Source organism: Podarcis bocagei (assembly GCF_964188305.1).
Source record: "Podarcis bocagei genome assembly, chromosome: 1".
NCBI lineage: Eukaryota > Metazoa > Chordata > Lepidosauria > Squamata > Lacertidae > Podarcis > Podarcis bocagei.
In genome coordinates, this window is record NC_138125.1 from 81150651 (window position 1) to 81166343 (window position 15693).

A 15693-nucleotide genomic window follows, 5' to 3' on the forward strand; every position below is an offset into this window, starting at 1 on the left:
TGACTTTTTTATATACCCAAATGAAAGATTTGAAACTGATCAATTATCACATTGTTGATAAACCAGGGCCTTTTGAATCAGTCTCTCTTGTTTCCCCCCTACATATCTAAAACTCAAGGATGGAACATACTGCAGCTACTTATGTAGTCTTATCAGGAAAGCAGATGGTGGAATCAGAGACTTGTAGAGTTGAAAGGGACCCAAGGACCATCTAGTCCAGGGGTAGTCAACCTGGTCCCTACTGCCCACTACTGGGTGTTTCAGGATTCCAGGTGGGCGGTAGGGGGTTCTATGGCACATGTTACTGCAGCATTGGTGGGTGGTAAGGAAATTTTACCATCAAGAAAGATGCGTTAGTGGGCAGTAGGTATAAAAAGGCTGACTACCTCTGATCTAGTCCAACCTATTCAGTTGATGGCAGTCTCATTTTATGGAAGGCTTCCTATTAACAGCCCAAAAAAGAGAACTGTGCTACACTAGCGGGCTTTAGATACTTTGGTCACTAAGAACCCAAAGAATATTTTGCATTATTCCACTTTATGAAATTTTTATGCCTGCATTTATACTGTGGAGTAAGTCACACTGAGTTCAGTGGGTCTTACTCCTAGGTACAGGAGTATAGAAGAGGGAAACTTGTGGCTGCCTAGATGATGTTGGACTCCCAACGCCTGTTAGACCCACCCAGGTAGCACAGCTAATGCTCAGGGATAACAAGAGTTGCACTCCAGTGACACTGAGGGCACAGATTCATCATATAGCATTGCAGGCTCAATTATTTAAGTTTACACATCCTGCATTACAGAAACCTAGTATTTCAATTTTGCTAGTTGCCATTACAAATAAGCAATTGTCTTAGTAATTTAACATGCTGGTTTGAATTCCCTTTGCATAAGCAAGCACTGCAGTAGTTTACAGTTTGAATGCCTGCCTCCTAAATGTGGTATTTCATGTATTTATTATCTCAAATGAATTGTGTGTTAAATGTTGACATTGTGTCCAGAAAGTACCCTGCTCTGAATTAAACATTTCAACTTGCCTCTATCCCACTGTTCTTCTAACTAAAGGAATGAGCCTACATTAGCTTTGCAATGTACTCCCTGGCGTGGCTCTGCTGGTGCACAAATGCATCTTGCTGCTGCCTTGCCCCTCCCTTTCTTTTCCGCCAAACTGCTCTTGCATGAGACTGCTGTATTAAAAATAATATCATATGCCCCTACAGGTATAGAAGGCAAGAAAGAAAAAGGGAAAGAACGGAAACAGGAGCCTTTCATGCAAGCAACTCCAAATCCTTATTTGGTTTGGAGCAACACTGAAGGTGTAAGAATCAAATTTGGTTTACATTTAATATACACTTATACTTACCAAATCAGAGTTTATTGTACTTGGACTGGAAAGATTCATTCCAAAAACATGTCCCAAGGCAGCTGTAAAGTTTAAAGGGCTTTAAAACTTGCATGAATTTTGGGGAATTAGAAAAAACCCTATACAATATTAAAATACAGAACTTTTCAAATTTATCTTGTTTACATTCGCCCGTTATTTTGTAAATTTTCACTGGAAATTAAATCCCTGTAAGAAGACTTTAACTATCCTGTTTATTGTGGCTGAATCCAGTGTGTCCCATCTAGGAATGGACATGCTTCTTTCATTCATGAAAGGAACTGAGATCCAACAGAGGAGGCACGCTAGAGGGGGGAGGTAATTCTGGCCAATTCCTCCTCCTATCTCCCATGCAACTCCTATGATGAGTACTGCCAATTTTATGTCCTCCCTCCCTGCTCCATTCTCCTCTTCCAGCATGACTGAGAGTTTGAGTTTCATACCAGGTCGCCGAGATGAATGATAGTGGCCCTCAGTGCTGCTTGAGGATGCTGCAGGGTTCTTTCGTGCTCCTTGCTCTGAACTTCGTACAACCAGCAGTTTTGTTGATGATGCAGTGCCTTGTACCTAGAATATTGCCATGGTAATCGTTATTTTTGAAATTAATTCATCTGAGCTTAATACAAAGATGGAATAACACCTCATCCAGGCAGTAGCCTTCTTCATAGCTTCTACATAAGTTAAATTAAGCTGAGCACAATAATGGCTCAGTACAATTTTAAATTTAATTGAAATAATACTCAATAAGGAGAGCCACAACACACCCTCTCAACACACAAAATTATCAAGAGGCATGTTTGGGCTTAATATTTCCAAATACTCTCTTACTACATTTTCTCAAGACACAGTAGCATGATATCCCACCCTTGTACCCCCCCGACTCTCATGAATGATTTTATGATTTTTCCCCAATTAGGATTTTGGTCTAAAGCCTTTTTTTGTACTTCTGTAAACCCTGTTTCCTCTGAATCTGCTAATGACTTCCTCTTGTGTGTGGATAAGTAAAATTTTTGTCACACAAGCTTCCCTGACTGATGCTATCCCTCCAGTTGCCAGAGAAAGGCACAGCAACAATTTTCTCATGGCTGTTCCTGGAAATAAAATGGCTGAGATGTGCTCAGCAGTGACAAACCAGAACTGAGGGGCATGACAGGAGAGAAACCCTCAACTCAATAAATGACACATAACATCTCAGAAACAAATTCAAAAAATTTCCACTTTGAAATAGGCTTTGTCATTTTCACATCTATTAATTTCCCCAGCAGTAGAAAATCTGCATTAATAAAGGTGGAGAAGGTCTAGGGATTTTAATTTCGGGTGTGAAGTGGTTTTTTTCTTTTCTTACAAATTTTATTGCCTTCCAAGACAAATATACGTACAGCTGTTAATTTTCGTGTGCAATAGTTTTCAAGTTGTGGGGTCCAGGTGTTTTCCCTTCAGGAAATGCCACTGCTGTGTTTTAGAGACAAGGTGTCACTGTGGTCTAAACAACTCAGCCTCTTGGGCTTGCTGATCAGAAGGTCGGTGGTTTGAATCCCCGTGACAGGGTGAGCCCCCATTGCTTGGTCCCGGCTCCTGCCCACCTAGCAGCTCAAAAGCACGCCAAAAAGTGCAAGTTGATAAATAGGTACCGCTCCGGCGGGAAGGTAAACAGCATTTCCGTGCACTGCTCTGGTTTCGCCAGATGCGGCTTAGTCATGCTGGCCACATGACCTGGAAAAACTGTCTGCGGACAAACGCCGGCTCCCTCGGCCAGTAAAGCGAGATGAGCACTGCAACCCCAGAGTCATTTGTGACTGTACTTAACTGTCAGGGGTCCTTTACCTTTGCCTTATATTTTAGAAAATCACAGAAAACATTATGCCCCCAATCTAACTATGTTTACAACAGCATGCATTTTTGCATGCAGATTCAAACCCTAGAACACACTACAAAGTAGCTGTGGCTACTATCAAGTGGCAGGAAGCACATTTCTATGTACCAGAAACAGCTAAGGATGCGGTTGCAGAAACTTGCTTACCTGCATGCTGTTAATGTTGCAATGAGAGGCAATCTATGGATTGTGGTTTAACACATATTGTGAACATTCAATCAAAGATATCCATGATATAACTGATAACAGTGACACAAGTTCCTTATCCAAGCTGTTTTCTAAATTGGTGTGTGTTTGTTTATTTATTAATTTTATTTATTTCATTCCGTACAAGCCAACAACTGTCCCAATGTAACACTAAAATAGAACAGCTCTGGTGACCATTTTGTTTTGTTTTAAAAAATACTTGGAAACACCAAAGACTTTTCCTCTTCTTTCCCCTCTTTCCAGTGCTGAAGATATACTATGAATTAGTTAGAGGGCAAACATCCTTACCTGATGGCAGGTTTTAGGTAAAAGAAATGGCGCATAGTAACGCTGCCCTAGTTGACAATCTAGAACAGTTCCGTGTACAAGAATGACCTCATCCATACTCCCATCAAAAATGTCACATTTGGTGTGGTTTGGTACATCCAGCAAATAAATATTAGAAAGTTGCACACACATCTTGTAATTCCAGTCCTACAATGAAAAGTCATATGATACAGTTTCTGCAATTGTTTATAGAAGTTGAAATATGATATGAGTATAGTGGATTAAACTTTAAATAGCTCAAAGAAAATCAGTCTAGCATTGGTAAGTCTATATTTACATTTTATTTAGTGGTGCTGTTAGGCTTTCTGTTTTATACTGTTGCATATGACAATATGACTTGGTAAATGGAGGTATGTGTACTTACCTTCATTATTTCCTTGGCCTGTTCGCTAAGCAAGTAAATTATGTAAAAGATTGCGCACCATAAGCAGTTAGTTTTTAAGTTAATAGTTTTGAATGTATTCTACTTAGTTATCCCCTCATTATGCTTTTATTAAAAAGGTATAGGTAAAGGACCCCTGATAGTTAAGTCCAGTCACAGACGACTCTGGGGTTGCGGCGCTCATCTTGCTTTAGAGGCCATGGGAGTGGGCATTTGTCTGCAGCCAGTTTTTCCAAGTCATGTGGCCAGCATGACTAAGCCGCTTCTGTCACAACGGAACAGCAAAACCAGAGCAGTGCATGGAAACGCTGTTTACCTTTATCTACTTGCACTTTTTGGCGTGCTTTCGAACTACTAGGTTGGCAGGAGCTGGGAACAAGCAACGGAAGCTCACCCCGTCATGGGGATTCGAACTGCCTACATTCTGATTGGCAAACCCAAGAGGCTCAGTGGTTTAGACCACTTTTATTAACAAAGTTTATTTTTTATTTTTTTAAATGATATTTATTGAAAAAAGATTTTTTTAAAAAAAAATTACAAAGAAAAAAGACAAAAACAGAAAAAGAAAAAGAAAGAAATAAAACCATCATTTTCAAATTCTCCACTTTCATTACCTTCTTTCCATGACCTCCTCCTCCTCCCATCTCTTGTATCTTGATTAATAATTGTCACAGCAAATCCTTTCCATAATTCATAATATTCTGTCATTACATTACCTTACTCTATTTTCATCTTATCTTATAAAAAACCTTAAAACTTAAGACTTAAATCTTATTTTTACCAGCTTCTCATAACCATTACCTTTTTACCTAATTCTTTAAACATTTTTACAAGAGCCAAGTAATTTCATTTCAACATTTTTCCAACGTTCATAAAACATTTCTAATGTTCTTAGTTTGCACCAGGCGTCCTATTGGGAAGACCCAGTTTTCCGAGTGCATGTTCTGGAAGTTGGGCAATACGGGCAGTACAGGATTCCTTTTGGTGTACCGACCTCCCCACTGCACCAAGGATTCCCTGCCCGAGCTGCTTCAGGTCATGGCGGATGTTCTCCTGGAGACACCTAGTTTGGTTGTCCTAGGGGATTTTAACATACATGCCGACACGACCTTACAAGGGGCTGCTCGGGACTTTGTGGAAAGCATGGCCTCCATGGGGCTGTCCCTGAATAAGTCTGGCCCAACCCATAGCCACGGGCATGCCTTAGACCTGGTGTTCACCTCTATGGATGTTGGTGATCTGACACTAAGTAAAAGCGAAACGAAAGAAGTGCCATGGTCAGATCACTTCCTGGTGCAACTGGACTTCTCTGCGACCCATCCCCTCTGCAGGGAGGTGGGACCAATTCGGATGGTCCGCCCCCGCCACTTAATGGGTCCAAATGGTTTCCAGAGAGTGGTAGGGGATGCTTTATCCCATGTTGATGGCCTTTCAGCCGATTCCCTGGTGGCCCGCTGGAATGTGGAGTTAACCGGGGCTATTGACTGTTTGGCTCCAAAGCGCCCTCTCCGATTGCATGGAGCCCGGACAGCCCCGTGGTTTTCCACGGATCTGAGGGCAATGAAACAATCGTTGAGACGGCTAGAGCGCCGGTGGCAGATAACTCATTCTGAATCTGACCGGACACAGGTTAGAGCTCAACGTCAAGCCTACCAAGTGGCGATAGCGACGGCAAAGAAGACTTTCTTTGCCGCCTCTATTGCATCTGCAGAAAACAGCAGCAGGAGACTTTTTCAGGTGGTTCACAATTTAGCGGAACCACCTGCGAAATCTGGGCCCAGTACGGGCCACATGATCTCCTGCAATGATTTTGCAAAGTTTTTTGCAGATAAAATCGCTCAGATTCGGGAAGAAGTAGACTCCACCGTGGGAGCAGGGCCAGGGCAGGAGAGTGCTAGAGTCCTGTCTAGTCAAGTTGTGTGGGATCAATTCCAATCTGTTACCTCCGAGGATGTGGACAGGCTGCTTGGACGAGTGAAGCCAACCACCTGTCTCCTGGATCCTTGCCCATCCTGGCTTATAAAAGCTAGCCGGGAAGGACTGGGCGATGGGCTTCGTGGGGTGGTGAATGCTTCCCTCCGTGAGGGAGCCTTCCCAGACCCGCTGAAAGAGACAGTTATTAAACCGCTTCTTAAAAAACCATCTTTAGACGCGGCCACGATGGCCAATTATCGCCCAGTCTCAAATCTTCCATTCTTGGGCAAGGTGACTGAGTGAGTGGTTGCTGAACAACTCCAGGCACGCCTGGAAGAAGCAGACCATTTGGATCCCTTCCAGTCGGGATTCAGGCCTCATCATGGGACTGAAACTGCCTTGGTCGCACTGGTTGATGATCTCCGGCGGGCTAGGGACAAAGGTGAGAGCTGTTTCCTAGTTCTGCTGGATCTCTCAGCGGCGTTTGATACCATCGACCATAACATCCTTCTGGACCGTCTTGAGGGGCTGGGAGCTGGGGGCACTGTCGTACAGTGGTTCCACTCCTTCCTCCTGGGCCGTGTTCAGAAAGTGGTGGTGGGGGATGAGTGTTCAGACCCTTGGGCTCTCACTTGTGGGGTGCCTCAGGGTTCTGTCCTCTCCCCCATGCTTTTCAACATTTACATTCAGCCACTGGGAGAGATCATCAGGAGGTTTGGGCTGGGTGTTCATCAGTATGCGGATGATACCCAGCTCTACCTCTCTTTTAAATCAGAACCAGTGAAGGCGGTGAAGGTCCTGTGTGAGTGCCTGGAGGCGGTTGGAGGATGGATGGCGGCTAACAGATTGAGGTCGAATCCTGACAAGACAGAAGTACTGTTTTTGGGGGACAGGAGGCGGGCAGGTGTGGAGGATTCCCTGGTCCTGAATGGGGTAACTGTGCCCCTGAAGGACCAGGTGCGCAGCCTGGGAGTCATTTTGGACTCACAGCTGTCCATGGAGGCACAGGTCAAATCTGTATCCAGGGCAGCTGTTTACCAGCTCCATCTGGTACGTAGGCTGAGACCCTATCTGCCTGCAGACTGTCTCGCCAGAGTGGTGCATGCTCTGGTTATCTCCCGCTTGGACTATTGCAATGTGCTCTACGTGGGGCTAACTTTGAAGGTGACCCGGAAACTACAACTAATCCAGAATGCGGCAGCTAGACTGGTGACTGGGAGTGGCCGCCGGGACCATATAACACCGGTCTTGAAAGACCTACATTGGCTCCCAGTATGTTTCCGAGCACAATTCAAAGTGTTGGTGCTGACCTTTAAAGCCCTAAACAGCCTCGGTCCAGTATATCTGAAGGAGCGTCTCCACCCCCATCGTTCTGCCTGGACACTGAGGTCCAGCTCCGAGGGCCTTCTGGTGGTTCCCTCACTGCGAGAGGCCAAGTTACAGGGAACCAGGCAGAGGGCCTTCTCGGTAGTGGCGCCCGCCCTGTGGAACGCCCTCCCATCAGATGTCAAAGCGATAAACAACTACCTGACATTCAGAAGACATCTGAAGGCAGCCCTGTTCAGGGAAGTTTTTAATATGTGACATTTTAGTGTATTTTTCATCTTTGTTGGAAGCCGCCCAGAGTGGCTGGGGAAACCCAGCCAGATGGGCGGGGTACAAATAATAAATTATGATGATGATGATGATGATGATAAAGAGAATAAAAACAATCCAATCTTCTTCCAGCGTCCCCTCGCCCTGGTGCCGGGATTGTCAGTCCTTTTTATCCCATTAGTCTGGCACATTAACCTGGTGATCTTATATCCGAGGCCTTCAAATCTCTTCCATGTCCCTTCCGCAGCTCTTCTTCATATTTTCCTTTCACTCGTGGGAACTCCAGCTTGGTAGTGTTTTTGACCCTTTTCAACAAATCAGCCCCTTTCCCATAGTCCAGACTAGACTCCATGTGGTATTTTAAGACATGTTTCAAATTCCCTCCAAAATTGGAAGTCCCAACAGCTCCAAACCTCTGACGGCCCATTGCCAGACTCGGAAAGTCCAAACATCCCTGCATAGGTGGGTCAGTCCAACCCCCCATTTCCAAATCAATCCAAACTTTGTCTTTCCAAATCTGGTTTTTTCCAAGTTCATTTGTCAAATCCAAAGGCTCATTTTCCTGCTGGGCCAAAAGTCTCTGGTGCCCAAGATTCTGCAACATCCTCTTCTCTCATCTGCTCTGTCAGGACACACTCCTGTTTAAGTTCCTGGGTGGGCTTCATATAATTTCCCACTACCTGTTCAAATGTTCTGGCCGCATTAGTCATCAAATCCGTCTTCTGACTTAACTGATCCAATAGGGCATTTATTTTACAGAAAGCACCCAACAGTGCTTCTGAAAACATTGTCCTGCAAGGTCACAAGTCCTTTCCCACGGTTGTAATCTGTGGCAGCTGCAAGCTCCCTAAAATTGGTTACAGTTTCACAGTCCCCCTCTAGGGGGAAAACCTCTGGTTGTTCTTTCTTTTAAGGACAATAGCAACAAAGTTTCTTTTTTTAAGCTATTTTGTCAATATTTGTTCCTTTAAAATGCGAAAGGAAACAGTGGAATCACAGTGTTACTCTTCTTTTAACTATCTGTCAAAAACATTTGTCTCTGGTCAATGAGCTTCAAAACGTCAATTCTGACACCCCGCTCCAGGGTCAGGACAGTGGAAAGTTACTTTACTTTAAACTCACTTCTGCAGGTTTAAACAGTCCAAAAAAAGATCCCCCTTCTTCTCCTGCTACCGAAGGGGGGGTTCAACGATTTTAAATGGTGAAAACCGATCCTTTAAAAGTGATTTTCTAAGCTCTAGTGTACGTTATCTTTGCTTTCTTCTGACTACAAGGAAACGGAAGGCTGACTTCCTGCTTAGACCTTCCCGTTTCAGTACCAAATTAAGGGGAATTTTTAAGTCCGATTCCTTTCTAATCTCCAGTTCTTATTTGCAGACCAATTGTTCAATGTTTAAGTACTCACGGGTGATTATTTTAGATGCCAAATTGTCCCAGGAAAAAGGCAGCGCTCTCCGGCAACAGCTATGCGGCTTCGCTCCACGGAAAAAGCAATTGACTCACAGCACCGCGCCACTTCCCCCTCTTCGCTTCGGAGCCCGTTAGTGGGTTCCTTTGTGGGTTGGGGGGGCGCTAAGGGTGCCCGCCGAGTCCCACGGTCACAGTCTTCATCCGCCTGCGATTTCTAAAAGGGTCCCCGCTTCGCCGCAGCGGAAAGGACCCGTTTCACGCGGAGCTGGTCCCTCCGGTTCAGAGGGAGTCCGCCATTACCAATGGCGCCACCCCGGAAGTGGTCTTATTAACAAAGTTTAAAATGGAAGTTTTACACAACAATCTAGTCAGACAATCTAAAATGACGAGCAAACAAATCCACACCCCTACACAAACCTTGATTACACCATTTCAGCTGTAACAACAATTTAGTTAGTTATCTACTATGTGTAACAACCTTGGTGTGCCATTGTATTAACCCAATTATTTAATCCAAGACAAAAATAAAATAAAATCACATACTCCATTTTACTTTCCCTTTATTGTATGTCAGTTTTAGACATTTTAATGCCAATGAACATTTCAGTTCAAACTCCATAGTTGATTGAAGTTATGCTTTTTTCTAGTATTCCAACAACCATAAGCAAGTTAATTAAAGTCTAGTCATGGTCTAACTCCTCTAGATAATCTAGTATAGAATAGAACTGGGGAGACAATAGGTTCCAATCCCCATTCAGTCATGAAGCTCACTGAGGATGACCTTTGGCCAGTAGAATATCTCCGCCCAATCTATTTCAGAGTTGTGAGAATAAAAAGGTTGCTGGACCACAGATAGATCCAAGTGAGCAACATGTTCCAATGAAGACTGGGAGTGGACTCCACCCCCTTGCAGAAAACTTCAGCACCTTAAGAGGGTGAACCCTCTGACCTGAAGGGGGACACTCCTCTGATTCACAGCCTCCCTCCTGGTACACTCCTTACACTGCTGGATTGATGGTGTACACTGTGAATGAAGCTTTTGGTTCTTCAGGCTCAGGGAAGGTTCCTCTCGATTCTGGGGTCTGGCCCTATAGGTCTTAGTGGTCCAGAAGGTTCCTCTGGGGGCTTCTGTCCAACAGCATCGTGTCCACCTTCTACGCCAGGCATAGGCAAACTCAGCCCTCCAGATGTTTTGGGACTACAACTCCCATCATCCCTGACCACTGGTCCTGTTAGTTAGGGATGATGGGAGTTGTAGGCCCAAAACATCTGGTGAGCCGAGTTTGCCTATGCCTGTTCTACGCATTCTCCAAAATTCACCCTCACTATGGCTTTGCCTGATTTTAATGGGAGGAGCCACTCACTGCAAAATTGGTAAAATACTAACCAGTTAAATATGCCTAATTGTCTCACATAAATTTAAGATGTAGATTTCTATACGGTTTTTTTGTGTGTGACTGCAGACAACACAGATGTATTACATATTACACATGCAAGAACACATGTGCCTACCTGGTTAGGAAGGTTTTCCTTGAAAGTTCTGAGAGCAATATCAAGAGCAAGTTTCAGCCATATTTTATATTCTAGGGAGGGGGGTTCCAAAAACTTATCAAAAGCCTCTAGTAAATCATCTATAGAGATAAAACATGTCTGAAAAAATAAAACAAGAAAATGAGAAATGATAACCTTTAATCAAAGCAACAGTGTTGGCATATTTCCAAACATTTTGAGTGCTACATTCTAAGAAAGAATTAGAGTGAAGATAAATTCTGCATAATTAAAATTCTTGGTTCAGTTTATTTAAATTATATATTCCTAAGGGGAAAGAGACATTTCTGTATTTAAATTAAATTTCTTAAGAATTATCGCACAGTGAGAAATGAATGCTGGTTATGTTCTCATGCCGTAAGACGGAATTTGTAAGAATTCCCAAATTCAAAACTGGATTAAAATGTAAAAAAATAGGTTTCACTAATACACAGAATTTCACTTCTGCTCTAATTTAAATCTATTGCCAATTATTAAGCAAAATGAATTTCATGTAACGTATTGGAAAGCAGAATTCTCCAACCTGCACAGCAGTTTCACATGTAACTCCATACTCCATTTCTTGCTTCGTCAGGCAGTTGAGTTCTCCTATTATAGCCCCAGCAACCAGGTAGTCTGTATAGGAAGTGACTGGAAGACGTGCGCGGATTTCTTTAAAAGCTTCTTTGCTAACTCCATAACGAGGAATGGAACCAGAAAGCTAGTAAACAATTTTTAAAGGAAGGAAAACCATATTTAATCTCAGATAGAAAAAAAATAAGATCTGCTGTAGATCTTTGGCAGCATTCAACTGAATAATTGCACAGGCAAAATGACTTCTGCATACCCAATGGGATTTCCCTGCTCTCACCCCTTGCTGTACGCAGATCTGCTCCAGAGGGATTTTGGAATTGGAGCTAGACACTAGAGCAGAGTTGAGGGATGAAGGGGATGGAGAGGAGAATGTTACATCGCACAAGGAGAAATCCTTACACTGATGGGAAGATTGCCTGAATTCCACCCCTTGTTCCAGTAATAACTTTCAAAATCTACACTTGCTACATTTTCAGAAAAGTACAATACTAAGACTGCAATTCTATACATGTTAATGCTGAAGTAAGTCATACTGTGTTCAAAAGGAACTCATTGAAGTTTACTTAAAAATAATAAATACATCATTATTTCTCTTCTCACACAAATGCAACTACATGCAAATGCTGACCATGTCTAGATTCACATTTCTTGCACCATTTAAACAAATATGTAGATACATTCGTAACACCAGCTAGCCATCTCTGAAACATGTTCTGCTTGCTATCAAATGGTGGCTTTCATACTTTTGGCTAAATTCTTTAGCTCCTTATGAAGTTAGATGGTATCTGCCTTATGTAACTCATTACATAAGATTGTCCAATCGGAGATCTTGTGCTTAACAGAAGGGACATGAACCCCCTGCTCCAATTCCAAAATTAGGTTATGCTAGGGCCATAAGACCATCATTGTGGTGTATCTCTGGACTGCAGAAAGTAGGAAGATTTGAGCTGAATCAACCGTTCCTCACATTGCAAGTCTTCCTCAGCAGCAGTGATATCTGTACCTCCATAGAGAGTAGGGGTGCTGCCAAAGACCTTAAAAATAGGTAAAGTGAAGTCCAACATGGCTACCCACTATGAATCAGAGGGGGAGGTGTGACCATTTGGGAGACTTCTGGGTTGGCTGACTGAAAATGTTTGTATTTCGGAACTTCCGGGTTGACGCGATCTGGAAATGGCGGATTCCCTCCGAGCTGCGGAGGGAATCGGCTCTACTGAGGACGGGTCTTTGCCGCGCCGGCGACGCGGGGACCCTTAAAAACCGCAGGCGCGGAAGCCTGCGGACTGAAGACTCGGCGGGTGCCTTAAGCGCCCCCCCTGATCCACGAAGAGCCTTTTTAAAGGCTGCGGAGAGGATACGGGGGTGGCGTGGCACTGAGAGTCGACCGCTACCTCGGTGGAGCGAAGCCGCGAGCCATGACCAGAGAGCGCTGACTTTCTTCCTTGAAAATTTGGACTGAAAGAATTACCCGTGAGTAAGACGGATTGGGACTTTAAAAATTTTACCCTGAATTGGAGACGACCGGGGGGTGTGCTAAAAGGAAGTCCGCACCCCCCCCCTGCAGACGATCTAAGCAACGACATAAGAGCTAAGCTGGAGAGCCTACCCTTGGTGGGGTGAGTTAAAAAGGACACTAACTTTCAAGATTTAGTTAAAGGAAATTTTGTGCTGGAGAGTGGAGTTTTGGAGACCCTCTTTATGTTTTGAACAACCCCCCCTCCCGGGCTCGGGAACGTCCTGCCTTTGTGCCTGTGTAAGAGCTGCAGAGTTTGACAGCTGTCAAAGCTGTCAAACGGGCAGTTTAAAGCGGAAAAATCACTATTTAAGATCCCTCTGGATTAAGACGAGTTATAATTGAGCTAAAATTGTTGGAAACAAAGTAACAATAACAAGCTAAAGGACTGTTGGAGAAAAGACTAATAAGTAACCAGATTCCCCCTAGGGGGAATTCTGTGAAACTACAATGGATACAATGGCTGTGGATGGAAAGTTACTAGTGGAAATCGAAAGGATGTTTCAATTGGTGGGAATCTTACAAGAGCAGAGCTTAGCCATGAATAAACAACTTAACATTATGACCTTGGGAACAGGCAACTCTGCTGTTTGTATTGAGGACCTGAATGAGAAAGAATCCACAGCTGAATGGGAAACAATGTCTACAGAGGTGGAAGAGACTAAACAAGAAAAAGAGAAAGTAACCTTGGGAAGCAACAACCAAAAGCTGACATCTGTGGAACACAAGCAAGGAGACTCTGGGAACACATCTACCACAAGTCTGCGAAAGATGCAGAAGAAGAAGGAGGAGGTTCTGGGACAATATGGAATACAGGAACTTAAAATAAAGAAATATGATTGGGGCCTCCGTTTGGACTTTGACTTTGAGGATACAGGCTTTGTGGAAATACTCCAGCAGTTGCTTTCAAATCTCCTTGTGGAAAGAGAATATGTTTTGATGGTGAAAGATCTTTTTCCAGACTCGACGACTGACATAAAGGACTACCAACAAGACCGGCGGAGAGGGACTGAAAGGGACTTGAAAGCCTCGGACGTGAGGAACCCAGGCTGAGAATCTTGACTTTGGATTTTTATTGGGAAGGGACAAAAACCGGGGATGGGAGGGAGGGAAGAGGAGATTCTTAAAAACTCTTAAGACTTTCAGGTTTGGTTAATATGACTTTTACTCAAGACAAAATGAAAAATCGATGGAAGAGAACTTAAGTCCAACTTAGGAAAATCAATTTTTTTATTAGAAAAGAGGTAACAAAATGAATAAGATGGTTAAGAGGAGAAATACCAACTTGCTGATATAATCCTGGGAATTGGGATGCACGAGGGGGGGTGGGGGGAAGTCAGGGAACAAGGTTATGAGAAGAGGATCTGCTGAATCTATACATGTTTGTGTCTTGTGTTATTTTTGTGTCTGTATTGTCTTTATAAAAGCGGAAAACCCAATAAAAATTTTATAAAAAAAAAAGAAAATGTTTGTATTTCCCCTAGTTTCCAGTTCTATTTTTAAAATATGTTGATTTTCTGTATATACATGTGCACAATGCTCCGAAGTCCTCCAAGCTCTTTGTGCACTGGCCTCCCACACAAAATTTGAAATGGACACTGTGAACAGATATGGGCATACCTAATTTCCTGACTTTTCTACTGTTTTCCAACCTCTACACCCCAAATTCTGTTCTTTAACATCAGGCTTTGTATCCACGTACAGAAGGATCTTCCTCAGTGAAGTAATTCAGCTCTGCACTTAGGAGATGTTCTGGCTAGGGTGTCTGTCTTTCTTTTTTACTTAGGTGCCTGAGAGATGGAGTTGCACCCTTTAATCAAATTGTTTTTTTAAAAAAATCTTAATAGAGAAAGCAAAACTGGTGCATGAGATTTGGCAGGATTGAGCCTGTGGACGTGGGATTCGGCAGGCACCTTTTGCGCCTCCCCTACTTGCAGGGAAACCCGGTTTCGGGGATCCGGAGCGACGTGGGGTGAGCGGCGCGGTGCTTCGAATCGACTGCTCTTTTCACGGAGTGAAGCCGCATTGCTGTTGCCGGAGAGCGCTGACTTTTTCCTGTGGACAATTGGACTTTAAACAACTACCCGTGAGTAGAACGAAAAATTGGACTATGAAATATCTTAATGTGGCACCGAAGCAGGAAGGCTCTAAACAGGAAGTCCGCCTTCTGCTTTTGTAAATAGATTGAAGCAAAGACATTGCAAGCTAAAGTCTGGAAAGACTTTTGTAAAAAACTAAATCTCCATCGGCTGAAACTACTAAACCCCCCTTGGAAGCAGGAGAAGAGGGGGGAAATCTTAGATTGTTCAAGCCTGCAGGAGAGAGAGTAAAGAAAGATAAATTTCCACCGCCTTAAACCTGGGAACGGGTTGCTAGGAAGACAGACGTTTTGGGAAAGTCCATTGACTGTGAATAAAACGTTTGCTGATAGTTAAAAAAGAGAAACATATTCCTTTTGCATTTAAAAGGAACAAAATATTTGAAAAACGAAAGTAATTTTGTTGCTGGATCTGCTTTGAAAAGGACGGATACAAACAGAAATTGTTTCCCCTAGAGGGAGCTTTGAAAACTGTTGTTGGAGTCGATCTGGGGAATTCTCCAGCTGTAGAGATTAAAGATCGTGAGAACCAGACATTGACCTTGAACAAGAATGTGCCCAGAAGAAGCCTTAGTGATTGCTCTTTGCAAGACAAACGCTTTATTGGAACAGCTACATGAGAAGATGGATTTGATGACTGTTGCAGTCAATAATTTTGGACAAACAGTGAATACCTATATAGAAACCACTCAGGAACCGACCCAGGAATCTGCTTTGACAGGGCAAGTTGTGCAGAAGACAAAGGAGGAGGTTGCTGTTAAACCTCAAGAAATACATGTGGAGAGAGCCGAGGCTTTGCAGGAACATAAGCTGTTGTTTTTGATGACCGAACCTGGAGAAAGTCAGATTTGGAGAGATGGGAGTCTCGTTTG

General features: G+C 43.4%; 1 protein-coding gene across 4 annotated transcripts in view; it reads right to left on the minus strand.

Annotated features, from left to right (window-relative positions):
- The window catches only part of LOC308588867 (solute carrier family 9 member C1-like), a 61986-nt gene that overhangs the window by 1271 nt on the left and 45022 nt on the right, over positions 1–15693 (minus strand). Inside the window, exons 22-26 of one of the 4 annotated variants that reach the window (XM_081197525.1) lie at positions 11161–11337; positions 10602–10739; positions 3749–3934; positions 1824–1947; positions 1363–1424 (exon numbers count right to left, since the gene is read on the minus strand). In XM_081197525.1, coding sequence (XP_081053651.1) covers positions 1363–1424; positions 1824–1947; positions 3749–3934; positions 10602–10739; positions 11161–11337 — 687 coding nt within the window. The other 3 variants (XM_081197528.1, XM_081197526.1, XM_081197527.1) reach the window with 3 other exon arrangements.